Here is an 18,710-nt window from a genome sequence, read left to right as displayed (position 1 = left end):
AGGCCAGGCTCAGTGGAACTTCTTCAAGAAAGTGGCGCCTGCACTCTGTTGTATTGTAGACTTGGGCTTCCCCCAGGGTTGCTGTACTTCTTGCACTGTCCTGCACCCCAGGTCTCTGCCTCAGCCCTGTCTTACTGTAAGGGCATGCCAGGAGCTGCTCTCTGTCAGTTCAGATCACTGAAAGGGGGTTCATCTCGTCCCACTTCCCTGTCCCTGTCCCTTCCTCTGGAGAGCTGGGTACCAGCACTACCTTCTGTGCACTTCCCTGCCTCTTGAGCTCTCATCTCTGGAGGTGGCTGTGTTCACATAAAGCTGTTAACTAATTACTCAGCTCTGAAACATACCGGTGGTGCTTCTTGAGACAGGTATAAGTCCCTAAAATAAAGGCAAGTCATCTGTGGAGACTTGGTTTCTGTTACAGCACATTGTGGAGTGCTAGGGTGAATAGGAAGACCTGCAGGCTTCTTGGACAAGGCAGCATTTCTGCGACTGAACTGCACACACATCATTTGGTCAGATTCCCTCCCACACAGCTGACTTAGAGAGTCCTTGTGTGTTCATTACATTTCTCTTTGGATGGTCTCAAGACCTCTGTTATGGAATCTTCTTTGTGCCAGTAATGTATCAATGTCTGTGTACAGAGCTTCTTTCATTCTTGTTTGTTTGTTTATTTGCTTGTTTTTCAAGACTGGGTTTCACTGTGCTACAGCCCTGGCTGTCCTGGAATTTGTTTGTAGACCAGGCTGGCCTCAAACTCACATAGATCCACCTGCCTCTGCCTGTTTTTGCCTCCTGAGTTCTGGGATTAAAGCATATACCACCATGCCTAGCTTAGCTTCCTTTGCTCTCCCCAAAATTTGCTGTGGGGCCTCATACACCCTGCTTTGAGGCTCAGGAGAAGTTAGAATAGGATTTGTTATGAAGTCTCTGGTTTTTGTTTGTTTTGTTTTCAAGGAGTCTCTGGTTTTAAAGTGCCAACACTAGCTGGGCGTGGTGGCGCACGCCTTTAATCCCAGCACTCGGGAGGCAGAGGCAGGTGGATTGCTGTGAGTTCTAGGCCAGCCTGGTCAACAAAGCGAGTCCAGGACAACCAGGGTTAACACAGAGAGACCTTGTCTCGAAAAACAAACAAACAAACAAAACAGAAAGCCAACACTAAAGGAAGATTAGTGGAGTGCTCTGTGGACTCAGTTTCCCTTCATAAGTCCATGAAGGTGTGGGGTGTAGGTACTATGATTTCTGACTGAACTGGCCTAACGTTAGTCTTTGCAGATGGCAGTACACATGGCTAGTACTGAGATCCTGACTGAGTTCTCTAGTTAGCACTTGTGTAAGGGACAGTTCCTCGTCTTTATTCCTCTGAGAATTTGAGTGTTCTAGATGAACTCGCTAGTTCTTCAGTCTAACAAAACAACCTTGTGGCTGAAACAATGCCAAACCCCTTGAGATTGGCAGCTTTTTGTTTCATATTGTGGAGTTGGGAATAGAACCTAAAGCCTTGGGCTTGCTGGATGAGTACGGTACCAGCAAGTACATCCACAGCGCCAAGATTAGCAACTTCTTGTTCTGTTTAAAAACAGAGCCTCCTATAGCTAAGCCTGGCCTTTAACTCTTGGTCCTGCCACCCCATCTTCCAGGATTTGTAGTTTAAAAGTAAGGATGGTAGCTGGGCATGGTGGCACACAACTTTGATCCCAACAGAGGCAGGCAGATCTCTATGAGTTCCAGGACACCCAGAGCTATATAGTCAGACTCTGTCTCCCCCAACTCCCCACCCCCCAAAAAAATACTTTTCCCTTTTTTTTTCCAGAAAAAGTGGTGTTGCTTCTTTTAGGTCATGAGCTTGGCCTTTGAGGCAGCCCTCATTATTCTTTCCTACTGCCTTGCCAAGTGCTGCTGCTGCTGCCAGTCTGTCTAATTGTCTAGAGTCGGGCCACGTCACATCACTGTGTTTGCTTTCTGCTCAGCTCACATGGCAGCACCGGCTCAGGTTATGGCTGGAATATTGATGGCCCCAACAGTGCTCGTCTCTCCTCGAGTAGTGCCTGTGTCTCTGTAATTTCAGGGCCTGCCTCAGCAGCAAGTTCCACCCCAGGCCAGCTTCAGCCATCGGCCCAGCATGGCAGCCTCACAGCCAGCTTAGCAGTGCTGATCTTGCTGAGTGTTAGCATTGAGGTGTCATTCCTGTCTACCCAGCTGCTTGTTCTTATTAAAGCGTTCTCATCAGAAACAGATGGTACATTTGTCAAGTACCTTTTTAGCATTTAAGATTCATTAAAATATAAAGAGTTGTACTTTATTAATTAAAAAATGTTTTTATTTTCAGTGCTGGGAATCAAAACCAGGGTCTTGTACTGCTAGACAGGTGCTCTCCATCCTCAGGCCTTGTTTGGTGTGAGACAGTCTCACTATGTAATCCAGGTCAGTCTCAAACTCAACCCTACATTACAGCACTGGGATTACAGACACGTGCCACCATGCCCAGCTTAAACTTTTTTCTTGTAAATTAACCATGTTGGACATTTGCTTTAAAAGCTAACAGTAATAACTGTGAAGTTCTGTTGAGCAACTTATACATTTTAAATGAACACTTATGGACGAGCAGCAAAAATACTCATTTTAGCTTTGCAGGGTAAGAAATTCACCAGCCTCTGCCTCCTGCGTGGTAGGATTAAAGGAATAAAGAGTGTGCCGCCTCACCTGGCTGGCTATATTCATATTTATATCCATACGCCACACCTGTGTGTGTGAGTGCTCATGTGTCATGATGTGTATGAAAGTCAGAGAACAGCTTTTGGGAATTGGTTCTTCCACTTCATGGGTCCGAGGGATTGAACTTGCGCCTTCAGGCTTTACCCATTGAGCCTTCCTGCCAGCTCCCAGTTTTAGTTCTTCAGCGTGTGTGGGGGCGGGGGGAGGGAGAGAGGGAGCATGTGTGTACGTACATGTTAAAGTGCAGGTGTGAGGTCGGAGGACAACTTGGTGGGATTTAGATCTTTCCCTCCACCATGAAGATCCCTGGCTTAGTAGCAAGTGCCTGTTTCTGGTGAGCCATCTAGCCAACTCCTACACTACATTTAGTGCTCTCGGTGGCAAAAATCTGCTTTGGGAAATTGTACGATGCTAATGGGTATCCCTGCAGAGCATAAGTCAAGCTCAAAACCTCATGTCATGGGCTGGACCAGGTGCTGTAGATTCTATTATATTTTACTGGTTTTATCTGTGTCATCTAGTTTCTCAGCCAAGAAGCAAGTGTGGTCTGATGTGGCATAACCACAGGCCTCTAAGTTATAGTTGTTCTGGAAACATCTCTTGTTTTTGGAGGCTGTTGCTCCATTGTTCTTCCTTTTTGCTGAGGATGGCTTGGTTCCTTGACATCACTTTCGTGAAAAACAGGGTGACTTATCCTGGTCAGTAGGTTATTAGCTTGCTTTATGCCTTTCTAGGGGTCACCTGTAGTGGGGGCTCTGAGGTGCCTCAAGGGAGTTTTCCTTGTGGGAGTGGCCATATAGGCATACCTCTGACATTGGTGTAATGCTGTTTAGAGTTAGAAACACCGACAGAAGAAGAGGTATCTGTGTCCGTGTCTGTGTGAGTGTGTGTGTGCGTGCGTGTGTGTGTGTGTGTGTGTGTGTGTGTGTGTGTGTGTGTGTGTTTATGTCAGTCCTTGTGTCCCATTCCTGTTCCTGACTGCCAGACAGCTGAGAATATGTAGCTGATATTATAAGGATCACACACAGCCCTCTTTTGTTAGGTGGTCTTTAGTCTTCCTGCTCCAAACACGAAGGTTGGACATTCAAGCTGGGCAGGATGTAGGCTCAGGATCGTTACGTAAATGGTCATCCTTGGTAAGATTCCCAACCTCATAACATAGGTAGATGGGTGCTGTGTGGTCAGCCATCCTAGCGCGCATGTGCGCATGTGCGCATGTGCGCATGTGCATGTGTCTTTGGCATTTATTTATTCTTTATATGTTTGGAGGGGAGTGACATGTATGTGGGTGAACCTGTGGTATGGTGCATATGTGGAGACCAGAGGACAAACTGGAAGTCAGTTATCTTCTACCATGGATCTCAGGGATTAAACTGAGGTCATGAGACCTGATGGCACGCAGCACCCTTACCCACTGAGCCATCCTGCCAGCCTCAGTGGTGTACTGTGCTTAGTTGGTGCTGTTTCACTCCACTTGGAGGGTGATTTCCAAAAGGGAAAGACAAAAACAAGAGGAAGTCACGGGCAGGGTGATGGAAGCTGAGCCCCTAGTCTGGCCCCTTGGTTAGTGCTAGTTGAGCACCAGCAGGACCATGATTAGTTCTGTATTGGTAGAAAACTTAAGAATATTATATAATTTGGGCTGTAGTGTAGTTCAGTGGTCAGCACTTAGCCTAGCATGTGGGAGGCCCTAGGTTCTATTCTTAGCACTGGCCCCCCCCCAAAAAAAAATGGGCGAGAGAGAGAGAGAGAGAGAGAGAGAGAGAGAGAGAGAGAGAGAGAGAGAGAGAGAGATTACTTGGTTTTCCACTGATTGAAAATGGTAAAACAAAGCCGGGCGTGGTGGCGCACGCCTTTAATCCCAGCACTCGGGAGGCAGAGGCAGGCGGATCGCTGTGAGTTCGAGGCCAGCCTGGTCTACAAAGTGAGTCCAGGATGGCCAAGGCTACACAGAGAAACTCTGTCTCGAAAAACCAAAAAAAAGAAAGAAAGAAAGAAAGAAAATGGTAAAACGGGCTGGAGAGATGGCTCAGTGGCTAAGAGCACTTTCGGTTCTTCCAAAGGTCCTGGGTTCAATTTCCAGCAACCATGTGGTGGCTTGCAACCATCTATAATGTGATCTGATGCCCTCTTCTGGCCTGCAGGGGTACAAGCAAGCAAAGCACTGTATATATAATAAATAAATAAATATTTTTAAAAAAGAAGAAGAAAATGGCAAAACACGCTGGGCCGTGGTGGTGCACGCCTTTGATCCCAGCACTCAGGAGGTAGAGGCAGGTGGATTGCTGTGAGTTCAAGGCCAGCTTGGTCTACAAAGTGAGTCCAGGACAGCCAAGGCTACACAGAGAGACCCTGCCTTGAAAAACCAAAAAAGAAAATGGCAAAACATTATGTGTAAGTTGTTGGTAATGCTAGTTAGTAACCTCTCTGATGGCTCTGTGATGATGGTTCAGGGGGTAGAGGCCTCTCACACAAAACCTGTTGAGCTGAGTTTGATCCCTGAGAGCCACATGAGGAAAGGAAAGATAGGACTCCTGAAAATTATCCTCTGACCCAGGAGGCTCTTACACCCCATCTTCCCCCAACAGCAACAAACTCCCTAATGAGTTTAAGAAGAGCAAGGTCTTGGCCCAGCCCTTACCCAGAATGCTGTGTTGCCTGCTTCATCTTTGTATATATGTCTTTGCCTTGGCCTGTTGGCTGCCCTTGCGCCTGCAGGCATCAAGCCTTCTGTAGAGGCCACACTCTTCCTCACTGAAGATGGAAAACTGATATTTAACCTGATGATGCACTTGTCCCATGTGCAGAGCTGAGCAATATCTCTAATGTCACATGTCCAGTGCAGAAGAAGTCTGCTTTTAGCTAACAGCTTCTGGCTGTGGCCTCACCTTTTTAGGACTCTTGTGGTAAAAGGGTGTAGACCTGATGACACATGTGTCCCTCACCTCTCTGTGGCAGGTGTTGCATAGGTACATGCCTCAAAGAGTGTGTATATATATATTAAGGGGGAAGTGGACAGAGTGGGGAGTCATGCTAAAGCCAGGTAAGGGAATGGGCCCTGGACGCTCCTTTGAGGCTTCTCATTTGTTCCAGTGCCTTCTGTCAACCAGGAGTCACCTGTTGAGTGAGAATGTGCAAACTGGACAGAGTCTTGACTTTGCACCCCATATCACCAAGCCCCAAAGTCATGAATATCATTTCCTATGTCAGACTCCACCGAGTGTGCTTGTCCACATGACTGACGTGTGTCTTTGGGGACTTAAGAGTTAGGCCATCAAGGCTTGGGCCTAGCCTCATGTGTAACCCTCCCAAAGGCTCCTTCCAAGGAAGTAGGTGGGATACAGAATTTGAGCCACCGTAAAGTATAGTTTGGTGTTTGGTTCTGAGTGGTCAGATAGGTGGGAAATTCTCATCACTGCTTTTCTGTTTTGTTTTGTTTTTTTTTTTTCTTTTCTTTTCAAGGAGTGTTCTGTCTCGCTGTTGTACTCCAGCCAACCCTGTGTACCTCTGCTTCAAAGGTGAGCCGCTCAGCTCTTGGACTCAGAGGCCTGAGTGCCAGGGCCCCTTGGCAAGGGCAACATGGACACCTGCCTCTGCAAGATTGGTTGTTACAGGAACTCAGTACCTTCCTGTGCGTGGCTGGCACTCATCACCCCCCCTAGGAGAGGACTCTGTGATAGAGAAGTCCCTCAAGTCTTTAAAGGACAAGAACAAGAAGCTGGAGGAGGGTGGCCCCGTGTACAGCCCGCCAGCGCAGGTGGTGGTGAAGAAGTCCCTTGGGCAGAAGGTCCTGGACGAGCTGAAGCACTACTACCATGGCTTCCGCCTGCTCTGGATTGACACCAAGATAGCCGCCCGCATGCTGTGGCGCATCCTCAATGGCCACACACTGACCCGCCGGGAGCGCAGGCAGGTATGGGACACACCATACTCTTCTTCTTACTTCTTTTGATAAAAAGTCAATGAAAGTTTATAGAAACTGTCTCATATTACTAGTGAGTTGTAATTTCAGTGCTTGACGTGCTGCTTCCTCCTTTGGTGGTTTCCTGCGGCCTTGCCCTTTGTCCCTGTTTTGCTGCTTCTAGTATGTCTTCAGAGACACAGATGCTACGTGTGGTGACACACGGCTTTAATCCCAGCACTTGGGAGGCAGAGGCAGGTGGATCTCTGTGACCAGGCCAGCCTGGTCTACAAAGTGAGTCTAGGACAGCCAAGGCTACACAGAGAGACCCTGTCTCGAAAACTACCAAAAACAAAACAGAAACACAGTGTCTCTCTAGGGAAGTCTCTTAAAGTTATTTCTTTGGCCCTGTGGACCTGGTGTATAGTTGCTTTTGACCTTAATGCTCTGAAAAGGCCCTTCCTGGGGCTAGAGAGATGGCTCTCTAAAAGCAAATGCTTTTAATGATTTTTCAGAGGACCTGGGTCCAATTGCACTGTGTGTGTAACTCCAGTTCCAGGGAATCCCATACCTTCTTCTGGCCTACCAAGCCAGGCACACATGTAGTGCCCTCACATACATGCAGGTAAAACATTTACAGGGTTTCTCTGTGTATCCTTGGCTGTCCTGGACTTTGTAGACCAGGCTAGCCTTGAACTCAACAGTAATCCGCTTGCCTCTGCCTCCTGAGTGCTGGGATTAAAGGCCTGCACCGCCACCACCACCTGGCTACCTCAACTCTTGTAAAAAGAACACATTTAATTGGGGCCTGCTTACAGTTTCAGAGGTTTAGTCCATTGTCATCATGGTGGGAAGCATGGCAGCGTGCAGGCAGACATGGTGCTGGAGGAAGGAGCTGAGAGCCCCATATCTAGATCCACAGACAGCAAAGAGAGAGAGAGACACACACACACACATTGGCTTTTGAAAAAAAAAGAAAAATTTTTTTTCATTCTAAGAGAATGCCATTTAATGAGGAGGGCTTTTGAAACTTTAAAGCCCACCCCCCCAGTGACACAGTTCCTCCAACAAGGCCATACCTCCTAATCTTAAGTAGTGCATAAGCATTCAAGTACCTGAGCCTAGGGGTCCATTCTTACTCTCCAGGCAAGCACTCTATCAACTGCTATATTCTCCGCCCTGTTTAGTGATTCTGTGCTATGAGTTTATTTTCAAAGGAGTCTTAGTTAGGGGAACCCTGCGTGGTTTAAGAGCTAAGCCCTTCCTCCAGTGTAGCTGCTGTTTTCTCTGAGTGCTGTGAGATCTCTGGGGCTGTGGAGGAAGCAGCCCTCGGTGGGAAGTGCATCTGCTCCCCCACACATGCATTCTCCTGACCCCCTTAATATCTGCTTGTTTCTAGCTCCTGGGGATCTCCAATCCTTTTTTCATAGGCTTTAGTTTTATTTATTAATAAACTCTTTGTGGGGTGGGGGGGTTTGAGACAGGGTTTCTCTGTGTAGCCTTGGCTATCCTGGACTCGCTTTGTAGCTCAGGCTGGCCTCGAACTCACAGCGATCACCTGCCTCTGCCTCCTGAGTGCTGGGATTAAAGGCATGCTAGCATGCCCATCCCAAAGATTTATTATCATGCCCATTTGCCCGCATGCCAGAGGAGGTCAGCAGATCCATCTCTCCAGCTCCTTTAGTTTTATTCTTAAATAAATCTCTAACTTTAGAATAACTTTAGATTTATAGCAAAATCTTAGTGACGGTGCTGTGCTTGGACCCCTCACCTCAGTCCCCTCATGGTCATGGCTTAGCTGCCTACTTCGCTAAAACTCCAGACTTGATTCAGTTTTCCAGCTTTCCCACTGATAATCTTCTCCTGGTCCAGGACCTCACATTGTGTCCTAAGGGCTCCACGCCCTGTGGGGAACACTTGCTAGTGTCCTGAGTTCATTTGGGGCTTATTTGGCATTTGTCTGAAGCACAGGCAGGTGACTTTTTACACCTCCTAGAGTGGGACATAACAGGGCGTTTGGCCCAGGTGGCATCGCCTTCCTTCTTAGGATACAGAAACCCCATCTGCAGCTGATGTCCTTACACCTGTGTCGGCCCCAGCCTGGCCTCTGCCCCCACCATGCATACTGCTCTCTGTGTCGTCTCAGGGTCAGAATGGATGTGCAGAACATACTTGGGTCCTCCCCCCCAACTCCTGTATGCCTCTGGGAAGCCTCTGCCACTGTCATCTCAGCATAGCAGTCAGTCCTTGCTGGCGCTCAGGGTGAAGCTGTGCCAGCCCTGAAAACCAGGGTCCTTCTCAGGTGCCTAGCAGCTATCCAAACTCTCAAATAGAACCCAGGGCCAGTGTTTCATAATGCTTACCCCTGTTGCCCTGCATTGTGGGCAGAGGGGCTGCCTGTCTGTGCACCCTAGCAGCAGCAGGCTTTTAAACTGGTAAGATGTGTACTGCGGGGTCCTCTTCCTAGGTGAAGGCAACCCTCTAAGCAGCAGTCCGACCACCTGCCCCAGCCTTAGCCTGACCTTACTTTTTCGGCCAGTTGCCCCATGTCAGGTCCTGGGTGTGCTTTTGTGCTGTTCAAAGACGGACTCTACCATCTTGTCAGACCTCTCCAGTAGGCAGGCTGAAGACCCAGTGCTTGTGTGTTTATTACAGCCTGATTGGCACTTGCAGATCCCCACAGGACTAGCATAAATGGGAAGAGGTAGCCCAGGATGATGGCAAACACACCTTTAATCTCAGAGCTTGGAAGGGGGCAGGAGGATCTCTGTGAGCTCAAGGCCAGGCTGGTCTACATAATGAGTTCCAGGCCTTTGAGGGGTATATAGTGAGACGCAATAAACAGACAACAAATAAATGAAAAAGAAAAGAAACTAGAAATAAACTAAAGAAAGAAAAAAGAAACATAGATGGGCATTTAACCACTGAGCCATTTCTTTAGCCCCAGCCCCAACCTTTCAATTTATTTTTGAGACAGAGATAGCTGATGTTGGCCTGGAATTCAGTCTTTTTTGTTTGTTTGTTTGTTTTTTGAGACAAGGTTTCTCTGTGTAGCTTTGGCTGTCCTAGACTCACTCTGTAGACCAGGCTGGCCTCAAACTCACAGCGATCCACCTGCCCCTGCCTCCTGAGTGCTGGGATTATAGGCATGCGCCACCCAGCTACAAGTAGTTAAACTTTTGCTTTTGGTTTTGTTGTGGTGGTTTGGGAGTTTTTTGTTTGTTTGTTTCTTGTTTTGTTGTTTTTCAAGACAAGGTTTCTCTGTGTAACCCTGGCTATCCTGTAGATCAGGCTGGCCTTGAACTTGGAAATACACCTGTCTCTGCCTCCCAAGTGCTGGGATTAAAGGCATGCACCACCACTGGTGTATAGTAGTTTAGACTCTGAGAAAGAACTGGGTTTCTGAAGGGATCTGCTAAGAGCTCTTGAGGCACCCTGTGGCTCGGTCTGTAGTGATGGTAGGAGAAATGCTCCTGCCCTCTTCTGTCCTGCTGATGTTCCTGTGTCTTTCCAGTTTCTCCGGATTTGTGCGGACCTCTTCCGCCTAGTGCCCTTCCTGGTGTTCGTGGTGGTGCCCTTCATGGAATTCCTGCTGCCTGTGGTTGTGAAGCTCTTCCCCAACATGCTGCCGTCCACGTTTGAGACGCAGTCCATCAAGGTGAGGGTACTGGGGCTTCGAGTACGCTTGACAATGAGTCTGAGAACTGGGGAGATGGCTGAGTGGGTAAAGAAAGCACTTGCACAGAAACACAAGGCCTTGAATTAAATCCCTGGAACTGTGTACTGGGTAGTGCATCTGTGCTCCTGTGGCGAAATGTAAGGTAGAGTCAGGACAATTCCCAAAGATCGCGTGCCAGCTAGTGTCAGACAACAAAGAAGAGACCCTGTCTCAAGCAGGTGGATGGTATGGTGAGGGCCAAGGTGCCCTCTGATCTTCCACACACAATGTCTACACTCAGTAAGTACACACACACACACACATAACAGAAAGAAAGAAAGGGAATCTAAAACTCCTCCTAGACCTCACACTGTTACCTATGTGTTGACTGGCTCTTTTGTGAAGCACCAGCTGAGTCAAGTATGTCAGACCAAGTGACCCGTGAGGTCCCAGAGCCTCACTGGCTGGCCCCTCGTGAAACAAGTTTACCACTTCTGCTATTGAGATAGGGTTGGGGTTTCACACCGACGTATTTATTTTTAAAAACATGAGCTAGAGTTTGAGGATGTATCACACTTAGATTGTGTTCCTTGAAGGGTACAGGATGTGGGAGACTTGCCTTGCAGTAGGCAGCAGTCTAAGCAGGCTTCGAGACTGCTTTCCAGGCAGGTAGTGGTGGGATGCAGGCGGGGCTCCGCAGGGGAGGGCGGGGCAGGGCGGGGCTGGAGCACAGCCTCACTTTGTCTCACAGGAGGAGAGGCTCAAGAAGGAGCTTCGCGTGAAGCTGGAGCTAGCCAAGTTCCTCCAGGACACCATAGAGGAGATGGCCCTGAAGAACAAGGCAGCCAAGGGGAACGCCACCAAAGATTTCTCTGCATTCTTCCAGAAGGTGTAGTACTCCTCTGTCAGAGGACAGTTTGGGTGTCAAGCACTATTAGGTGCTTTCTTCCCTCTTCCTTCCTTTACTTTTTTTGTATACTCAGCAAAATAAAGGTCCAAGCTGCAAGGACAGAGCTTAAGCTAACTGCCTACTCCCTGTGCTCAGTCCCTTTCAAGAGAGCTGTAGGTATATAAAAACATGGCCTCTTCTTGCCACGTTTGGCAAGGAGAAACCTGGGTGTGGCATGAGAGCCCAGGGCTTGATGCTGTGTATGCTAGGGCATAGCACAGGCTGCGACAGCTCCCTAGAGAGCCGGTGAGAGGTAGCTGGTCCAGCCCCCTGCATTCGCTCTCTGTCGGTTCCTTCCCACTGGGACCAGAGGCTACCTCTGGGAGCAGGAGAATGCATAGTTTGGACCCAGTGTATAATACTTGGAATTGCTTCTGCAGATCCGGGAGACAGGAGAGAGACCCAGCAATGAAGAAATCATGCGCTTTTCCAAATTATTTGAGGATGAACTGACTCTGGATAACCTCACAAGGCCTCAGCTGGTGGCGCTGTGCAAGCTGCTGGAGCTTCAGTCCATTGGCACCAACAACTTCCTGCGTTTCCAGCTCACCATGCGCCTGAGGTCCATAAAGGCCGATGATAAAGTGAGTTGGGCCAAAGGTTGAACCTACTGTAGTACTGTCGTGGCTGTGTGAGGTACCTTCTTGTCTTTGTTTTGTGCACATGTGTCCTGTTTACACTTTCTGTCTGCAATACTCTGTCTTCTTGTTTTTCTTTCACATTCTCTGTCTCACATAGCTCAGGCTGGCCTAGAACTTACTGAATGGCCCAGGCTAGCCCCACATTTGTGTCAATCCTCCTGTCCCCAGGCTCCTCAGTGCTAAGATTATAAACATACCTGGTTTGTTTTTTCCTTTGTCCTGAGGCTTGAGCCCTGAGTCTCACATGCTGTGTCAGCACTCTAGCCCTGAGCTGTATCCTCAGCCCTCTTTTCTTTTTCCTTTACCTCTTTAGATTTATTTACTTTATATGTATGGATGTTTTGCCTGCATATGTCTGTGTGTGCCTGGTGCCATCAGTTCAGGAGAGGGCATCTGTTGAGACACATCTTACAAGCCCTCCACCATTTTTTTTTTTTTTACATTTCCCACCATTTTTTCACGTGTGTGTAGTATTTATGTGTGTAGGTATGTTCGAATGTGTCTGGGGTGTATGTGTAGTGGGTTCACATGCACGTGGAAGCCCAAGGATGGTGTCGGGAATCATCCTTGATTGTTTCTCCATCTTACTCAGTGCAGCAGGCTCTTCCAGTCAAACCCAAGCTCACCACTATGACTACTTTCCTCACCAGCTTGCTGTGTGGAGTCCTCTTGTCTTCCAAGGCTGGGTGTCATGTAGCCCAGGCTAGCCACCAGCTCACTGTGTGGCCAAGATTAGCATTTAATTTTTTTTTCCCTAGACTCACTTTGTAGACCAGGCTGGCCTCGAACTCAAAGTGATCCGCATGCCTCTGCCTCCTGGGTGCTGCAATTAAAGGCGTGCGCCACCACCGCCCAGCTCAGCATTTAACTTTGTAAAACATTTACTCATTTAATGTATCTGTGTGTGTACAGACGGGTATGGGCATCCCAGTGTATGTATGGAGTCAGTTATATTCGCATGAGTCAGTTCTTTTAATTTTCTCCTATTGGTCTCAGGCATCAAACTCAGGTTAGCACACTTTGTAGGAAGTGCCATTTTGCTACTTGGCCGTCGACTCTCAATCCTCTTGCTTCCACCCTGTGAGTGCTAAGAGCTAGGATTGCAGGCATGTCCCACCACACCTAGCCCCAGCACTCTTTCTTTACTTTTTATTTTGGACAGGGTCTCAGTTACAGCCCAACCTTGATCTTTTAATCTTCCTGCCTCTGTCTCCTAAATCATCAGATTACATTGGTAGACAACCAGGCCTGGCTTGCCTGCCTGCCTGCCTGCCTGCCTCATTTTCTCTCCTCTCCTCTCCTTTCCTCCCCTCCCTTCCCCTCCTCTCCCCTCTTCTATCTTATCTATCCATCTATTTTGAGACAGGCAAGGGCTCTCTACTTAGCCCTGGCTGTCCTAGAACTCACTATGTAGCCCAGGCTGGCTTTGACTTTACAGAGATCTGCCTACCTCTCCCTCTGATATTAAGGCGTGCGTTACCATGCCTGGCCCTTTTTATTTCCCAGATATACTAATTATAGCTCCCATTCACTACACAGGACTGGGGATCTGTGGCTCTTCGCCTTTGTTGTCCTTCTTGGTTTTGTTTGCTGTATTTCATGTTTCTGAAATACAGGCACTGACTGTACTGTTGGAGATTCTTCTATCAGAAAGGGCTTGGTGAGCAAGCGCAGAGGCTAGCAACCTCCACTCTTACCAGGATGGCCTTGGACTGGGAAGGAGTCAGGGAACTAGGAAGAAGGAAGCTAGCAAGGAGCTGACTCTGCAGGCAGTACCGTGTTGTACCTCCTCTCCATCCAGGTGTCATTAGAGACAGTGTCAGGAGGGGTCAGCAGAGGCCCAGTGGAGTCAGGACCTTACACTTGTCCAGCAGGAACAAGACCAGCTTCTGTGGTATCACTTGGAGCTAGGTGGGAAGCGATAATGAGGAACTTCTGCCCTGGCTCCCAGGGTGTCTGCAGAAGTGGAGTAGGGGTTGCAAACCACCCCTATAGTCATACTAGAGGTGTGTTTACCTTAGCGAGTCAGCCAGTGCAAAATGGGGAACCTATGCCCTCACTTTTTCTAAAACTCACTCTTTAACTTGGAGATAGGCCAAGTAGCACTGTGGAGAGATACCTATGCGACTTGTAGCACCTGGGCCACATGGAAACTGGCTGTGGAGTAGGGATAGAGAGCATGAGGAACTGCACCATGCCTTTCTTCCCTGTGGGGAGCAGACAGGGTGGTTTTGACTGTAGGACATGAAACAGAGAGATGAAAGTTTGTGTTTGGTTGAGAAAACTAGATCATAGAGCAACCATGGCATCTGTGAAAATGGTACCCCAGACTTCTCAGTGTCAGAGCAAGCCAGGGAGGCAGAAATTGAATCCCACCCAGATTCTTCTGCCTTGTCCCCGTGTGTCTGGGTTTCATTGAAAAACCACCTGTCGGGCTGGAGAGATGACTCTGTGGTTAAGGCCCTTGCTGTCTTTACATTGAATGTGAGTTTGGCTTAACACTCACATGGTGGCTCACAGCTATCTGCACCTCCTGATCCAGGTTTTCTTTTTCCTTCTTGGCTTTTCAAAAGGATTCTCTGTGTAGTTCTACCTGTCCTGGATCTTGCTCTGTAGATCAGGTTAGCCTCGAACTCAAAGATCCTCTGCCTCTGCTGCTGGAATTAAAGGCATGTGCCACCACCACCTAGCTCCAGAAGATTCAATACCTCTTCTGACCTCTTTAGGCACCAGGCACACATGTAATACACATACATATATGCAGGCAAAACACTCATGCACATAAAATAAGTCTTTAAGAATTAAAAAGGGGGGCCTGGAGAGATGGCTCAGTGGTTAAGAGCACTGCCTGCTCTTCCGAAGGACCCGGGTTCAATTCCCAGCACCCACATGGCAACTCACAACTGTCTGTAACTCCAAGATCTGACACCCTCACACCAATGTACATAGATTAAAGTTAAATAAAATATATTTAAAAAAAAAAAAAAAGAATTAAAAAGGGGGCTGGAGAGGTGGCTCAACAGTTACGAGCACACTGACTGTTCTAGAGGTCTGGAGTTCATTTCCAGCAACCACATGGTGGCTCACAACCATCTATAATGCGATTGGATGCCCTCTTCTGTCCTGTCAGTGTATATGCAGACAGAGCAATGTATACTTAAAATAAATAAACAAATCTTAAAAAAAAAAGTAATAAAAATTATTAAGAAAGAAAAAAGGAAGAAAAATCACTTGTCATGCCAAGAACCAGGAAGTGGTCCATAGGTAGAGAAAGGCAATGAGTGGATGCCAGTGGTGGATGCTGGACAAACTGGAGAGGTTTTGCTCTTTTTTTGTTTTGAGAGAGCAGTCTTGCTTTGCTGCCCAGGCCAAGACTAAACTCCAGCCTCAGGCTTCAAGAACCACAGACACATACCACTGTACCGAGCTTCTGATAGAGACCTTGACGCAGCCATTATATAAATGTTTAAACATACCTTACAAACTGAACGAAGGGAAAGTCTCCTCAAGTGCAGAAGGATGTAGAGAGTCGCAGGAAAAGCTACAGCCACACAAGAAGCCTGGTGGTGGGGTGCAGCAGTGGTGGGACCATGGGCAGGAGTTGCCTCTGGGTGGCAGGCAGAAGACGGTGAAATATGAACAGCAGCACTCTCTCTGTTCACAGCACAATGTCCAGTGTTTATGTTGGAAGAACCCAGAAGACTTGAGAAACAGGGTGACCAGGACCACAAGAACCTGGAAGAAATAATGACCTTAAGCTTTCCAAATTCAACAGAATATATGCATTTATGACATTAAGAGACAGCGTGAACTTAGTGGTAGTGGTGCATGCCTTTTACCCCAGGACTCGGGAGGCAGAAGCAAGTGGATCTGAGTGTAAGGACAGCCTGGTCTACAATGTAAGTTCCAGAACAGCCAGGGCTATACAGAGAAACCCTGTCTCAGGGAAGAAAAAAGAAGGAGGTGGAGGAGGAGTAAACCTCTAACGGTACATCTGAACAAATCCCTACCATGATGCTCCAGTTCGAACTAACAAGCACAGAGTGGAGAGCAGTAAGAGGAAGGGATGTGTCTCCCTGGAGGGAAAGAGCACAGGGACAGTGGTTTCCTCAAAGAAGCTGAGGAGCCTAGGAAAGCTGGATGACTTTTCCCATACTGACTTCTGTTTGCAGCCAAAAAGTCCCATAGGAATGAGGAACAGTACCAAACAGTAGTGGTGCACGCCTTTAATCCCAGTATTTGGTAAACAGAGGCAGGCGGATCTTTGTGAGTTCATGACAGCCAGGGCTACACAGAGAAACCCTGTTTTGAAAAACCAAAACAGAAAGGAATGCGCACAACCAAGACGGTCTCAGGTGAAAGAACACGGGAGTATAAAGGTTGAGATCCACAGAACTCACATGAAAAGTGTGGCACCGAGGTCTGAGCCTGTAAGCCCAGCACTGGTGTAGGCAGAGGCAGTGGCTCCCTGAAGCTTATTAGCCAGGCAGTCTAGCTGAATTGATGAGCTTAAGGTTCAGTTAGACTCTTGTCCCCAAAGAAACAGAGTGATCAAGGAAAGACACCCCACATATAATTCTGGCCTCCAAATCCATGTGCATACATATGTATACACATTAATGGGTATAAACATTTGTAAATGTGTACAACACAGTGTACACACACACACACTCACTCACTCACTCATACACTCATACACATAAATGCCAAGGAAAGTTTTCTACCCAAAATTATTATACAATGGAAGATGAGCCTTTGAAGTGAGTATCAGAAGAGGCAGGTCAGCCTTCACTACTACTTTGTAGTGAGTTGGAGGCCTGCAGAGCTTGTGGTGTGGTTCTCTGAGAGAAGAGAAAATAGATAAGATGCCCAGATGAGGAATGGGAGAAGGCAAAGGAAGGCGAGTGTCTGCCCGTTGGTCCACTCTGTATGTTGTGACAAATATGTGCTCTATTCCAAGAGCATTCCTATATTCCCAGAAAATGCTGCAGTAGCCAGAGGGAAACAGATGCAAGAAAACCAACCAAAAAAATAGGTTTTTCCATAGTTAATAAACTAGAAATAGCCCCATCTTACTGGGAGAACAGGTAAGCAGAATTATCTACCCAGCCTGTGAGAAGCTGTCTGTCAGTCAGGAGCCATCTTTGATGCCCACAGCAGCCAGATGTGTCCTCAGGAACTCCAGAGGTTCTTACCGTGTGGTTTCTGTGTTTCCACATGGATGGTATTCTTTAAATAACAGGTGAGAGCCATGGGAGTCAGGTGTGTACAAAAGGCAGCATAAGGAATCCTTATTCAGAGGCACGAGGTCCGTCCTGCCTAGAGTGAGAAGGGGCGTGCAGGTGTCCGTGACTGTGGAGCAGTGGTGCAGTAGGATAGCTGTACAAGGGCTCGGAGTTGCCCCAGTGTTTGCCTCATTTCTTCTCTCTCTCACCTGTTGCTTCCTCTGGTCTGCAGGTCTCCTGTATTGCACACTGAGGTCACTGTGACCTGCAGAACCACAAACTGAAGCAGAGGAAACACCTGAGTATGAGGCCAAGGTGCCCTCACGGTCATGGGCCTCTCTCAGTATGTGGGCACTGAAGAGTCTGTGGCAGGTCATGGGCAGGCAGGGCAGGGCTGGTTCTGCTGACAGGACAAAGTTCTGTCACAGGAAGGAGCAGGTCCTTCCTAGCATCACATCTAGGGGGCTTTTTGACATCTTGGGGTCAAGTCTGGCCATTGTATCCTTATCTTCTGTGGATGGCTCAGGCCATTGAGACTCAGAACTTGCTCTGGTGGCACTGCCTTGTTTTTTTCCTTTTTTCTGGTGCCAGGGAGAGACCATCAGGAAAATGGCTGCTGCTGCTGCTTCCTCTTCTTCCTCCTGCCACTCCTCTTCCTGCTCTTCTTTTAGCTTTTTTTTTTAAATTAATTTATTCAAATTACAACTCAACTGCCGTCCCATCACTTATATCCTCCCATTCCTCCCTCCCTCCCGCTTTCACCCTATTCCCCTCCCCTAGGTCTATGACAGAGGGGACCTCCTCCCCCACTATATGGTCATAGGCTATCAAGTCTCATCTTGGTAGCCTGCTTATTCTTTCTCTGAGTGCCACCAAGCCTCCCCTTTTAGCTTTTAAAATTGTATGTGTATGAATGTTTTACCCACCTGAGTGCCTGGTGCCCATGGATGTCAGAAGAGGGCATCAGACCACCTGGAACTATAGATGCTTGTAAGCTAACATGTGGGTGCTGGGAACCAAATCCAGGTCTTCTGCAAGGGCAACAAGTGCTCATAACTGATGAGCCATCTCTCTAGAGCCAGGAAAATGGTTTCTAATTCAATACTTTTTTTTACCCAAGTTGTGTTAACAGCCGTGTTGTAGATCTGGCATGATCTTGAAAATCAGTCATGGCTTGCTTACTTTCTTTCCCAGCTGATTTCCGAGGAAGGAGTGAACAGTCTGACTGTCAAGGAATTGCAGGCAGCATGTCGAGCACGAGGCATGCGAGCACTTGGTGTCACAGAAGACCGTCTGAAAGGCCAGTTAAAACAGGTATGTGGCCTTAGTGGCTGGTGGCAGTAGGTTCATAGCTTTCTCCTCTTGCCTACCTTTGCTCCAGACCAGCACAGGCTGTGTGTGTGTGTGTGTGTGTGTGTGTGTGTGTGTGTGTGTGTGTGTGTGTGTGTGTGTGTGTGTGTGTGTGTTTTGCAGGGAGGAGGTATCTTCAAACTAGAAAAGGTAGGGGAATGGTCCAAGTGAATGCATATCTGGCACACGTAATGCCCAGAATTCCATCCTCAACACATGGAAGCATGCATGCTGAAACAGAGGGATCACTGAGTTTTGTCCCAGAACAAGCAAA

The 18,710-nt window shown here is 47.9% G+C and overlaps 1 protein-coding gene across 1 annotated transcript in view; it reads left to right on the top strand.

The window, feature by feature from the left end:
• Positions 1 to 18,710, top strand: part of Letm1 (leucine zipper and EF-hand containing transmembrane protein 1) — a 36,976-nt gene that overhangs the window by 5,517 nt on the left and 12,749 nt on the right. The window contains 5 exon segments of the mRNA XM_051164769.1: positions 6,175 to 6,625; positions 10,128 to 10,271; positions 11,023 to 11,160; positions 11,601 to 11,804; positions 18,281 to 18,400. Coding sequence (XP_051020726.1) covers positions 6,175 to 6,625; positions 10,128 to 10,271; positions 11,023 to 11,160; positions 11,601 to 11,804; positions 18,281 to 18,400 — 1,057 coding nt within the window.

This window comes from Acomys russatus, chromosome 22 (assembly GCF_903995435.1).
Source record: "Acomys russatus chromosome 22, mAcoRus1.1, whole genome shotgun sequence".
In the NCBI taxonomy this organism is placed as follows: domain Eukaryota; kingdom Metazoa; phylum Chordata; class Mammalia; order Rodentia; family Muridae; genus Acomys; species Acomys russatus.
Note: the sequence above shows the minus strand (reverse complement) of the source record. Positions and strands in the feature narration are given on the sequence as shown.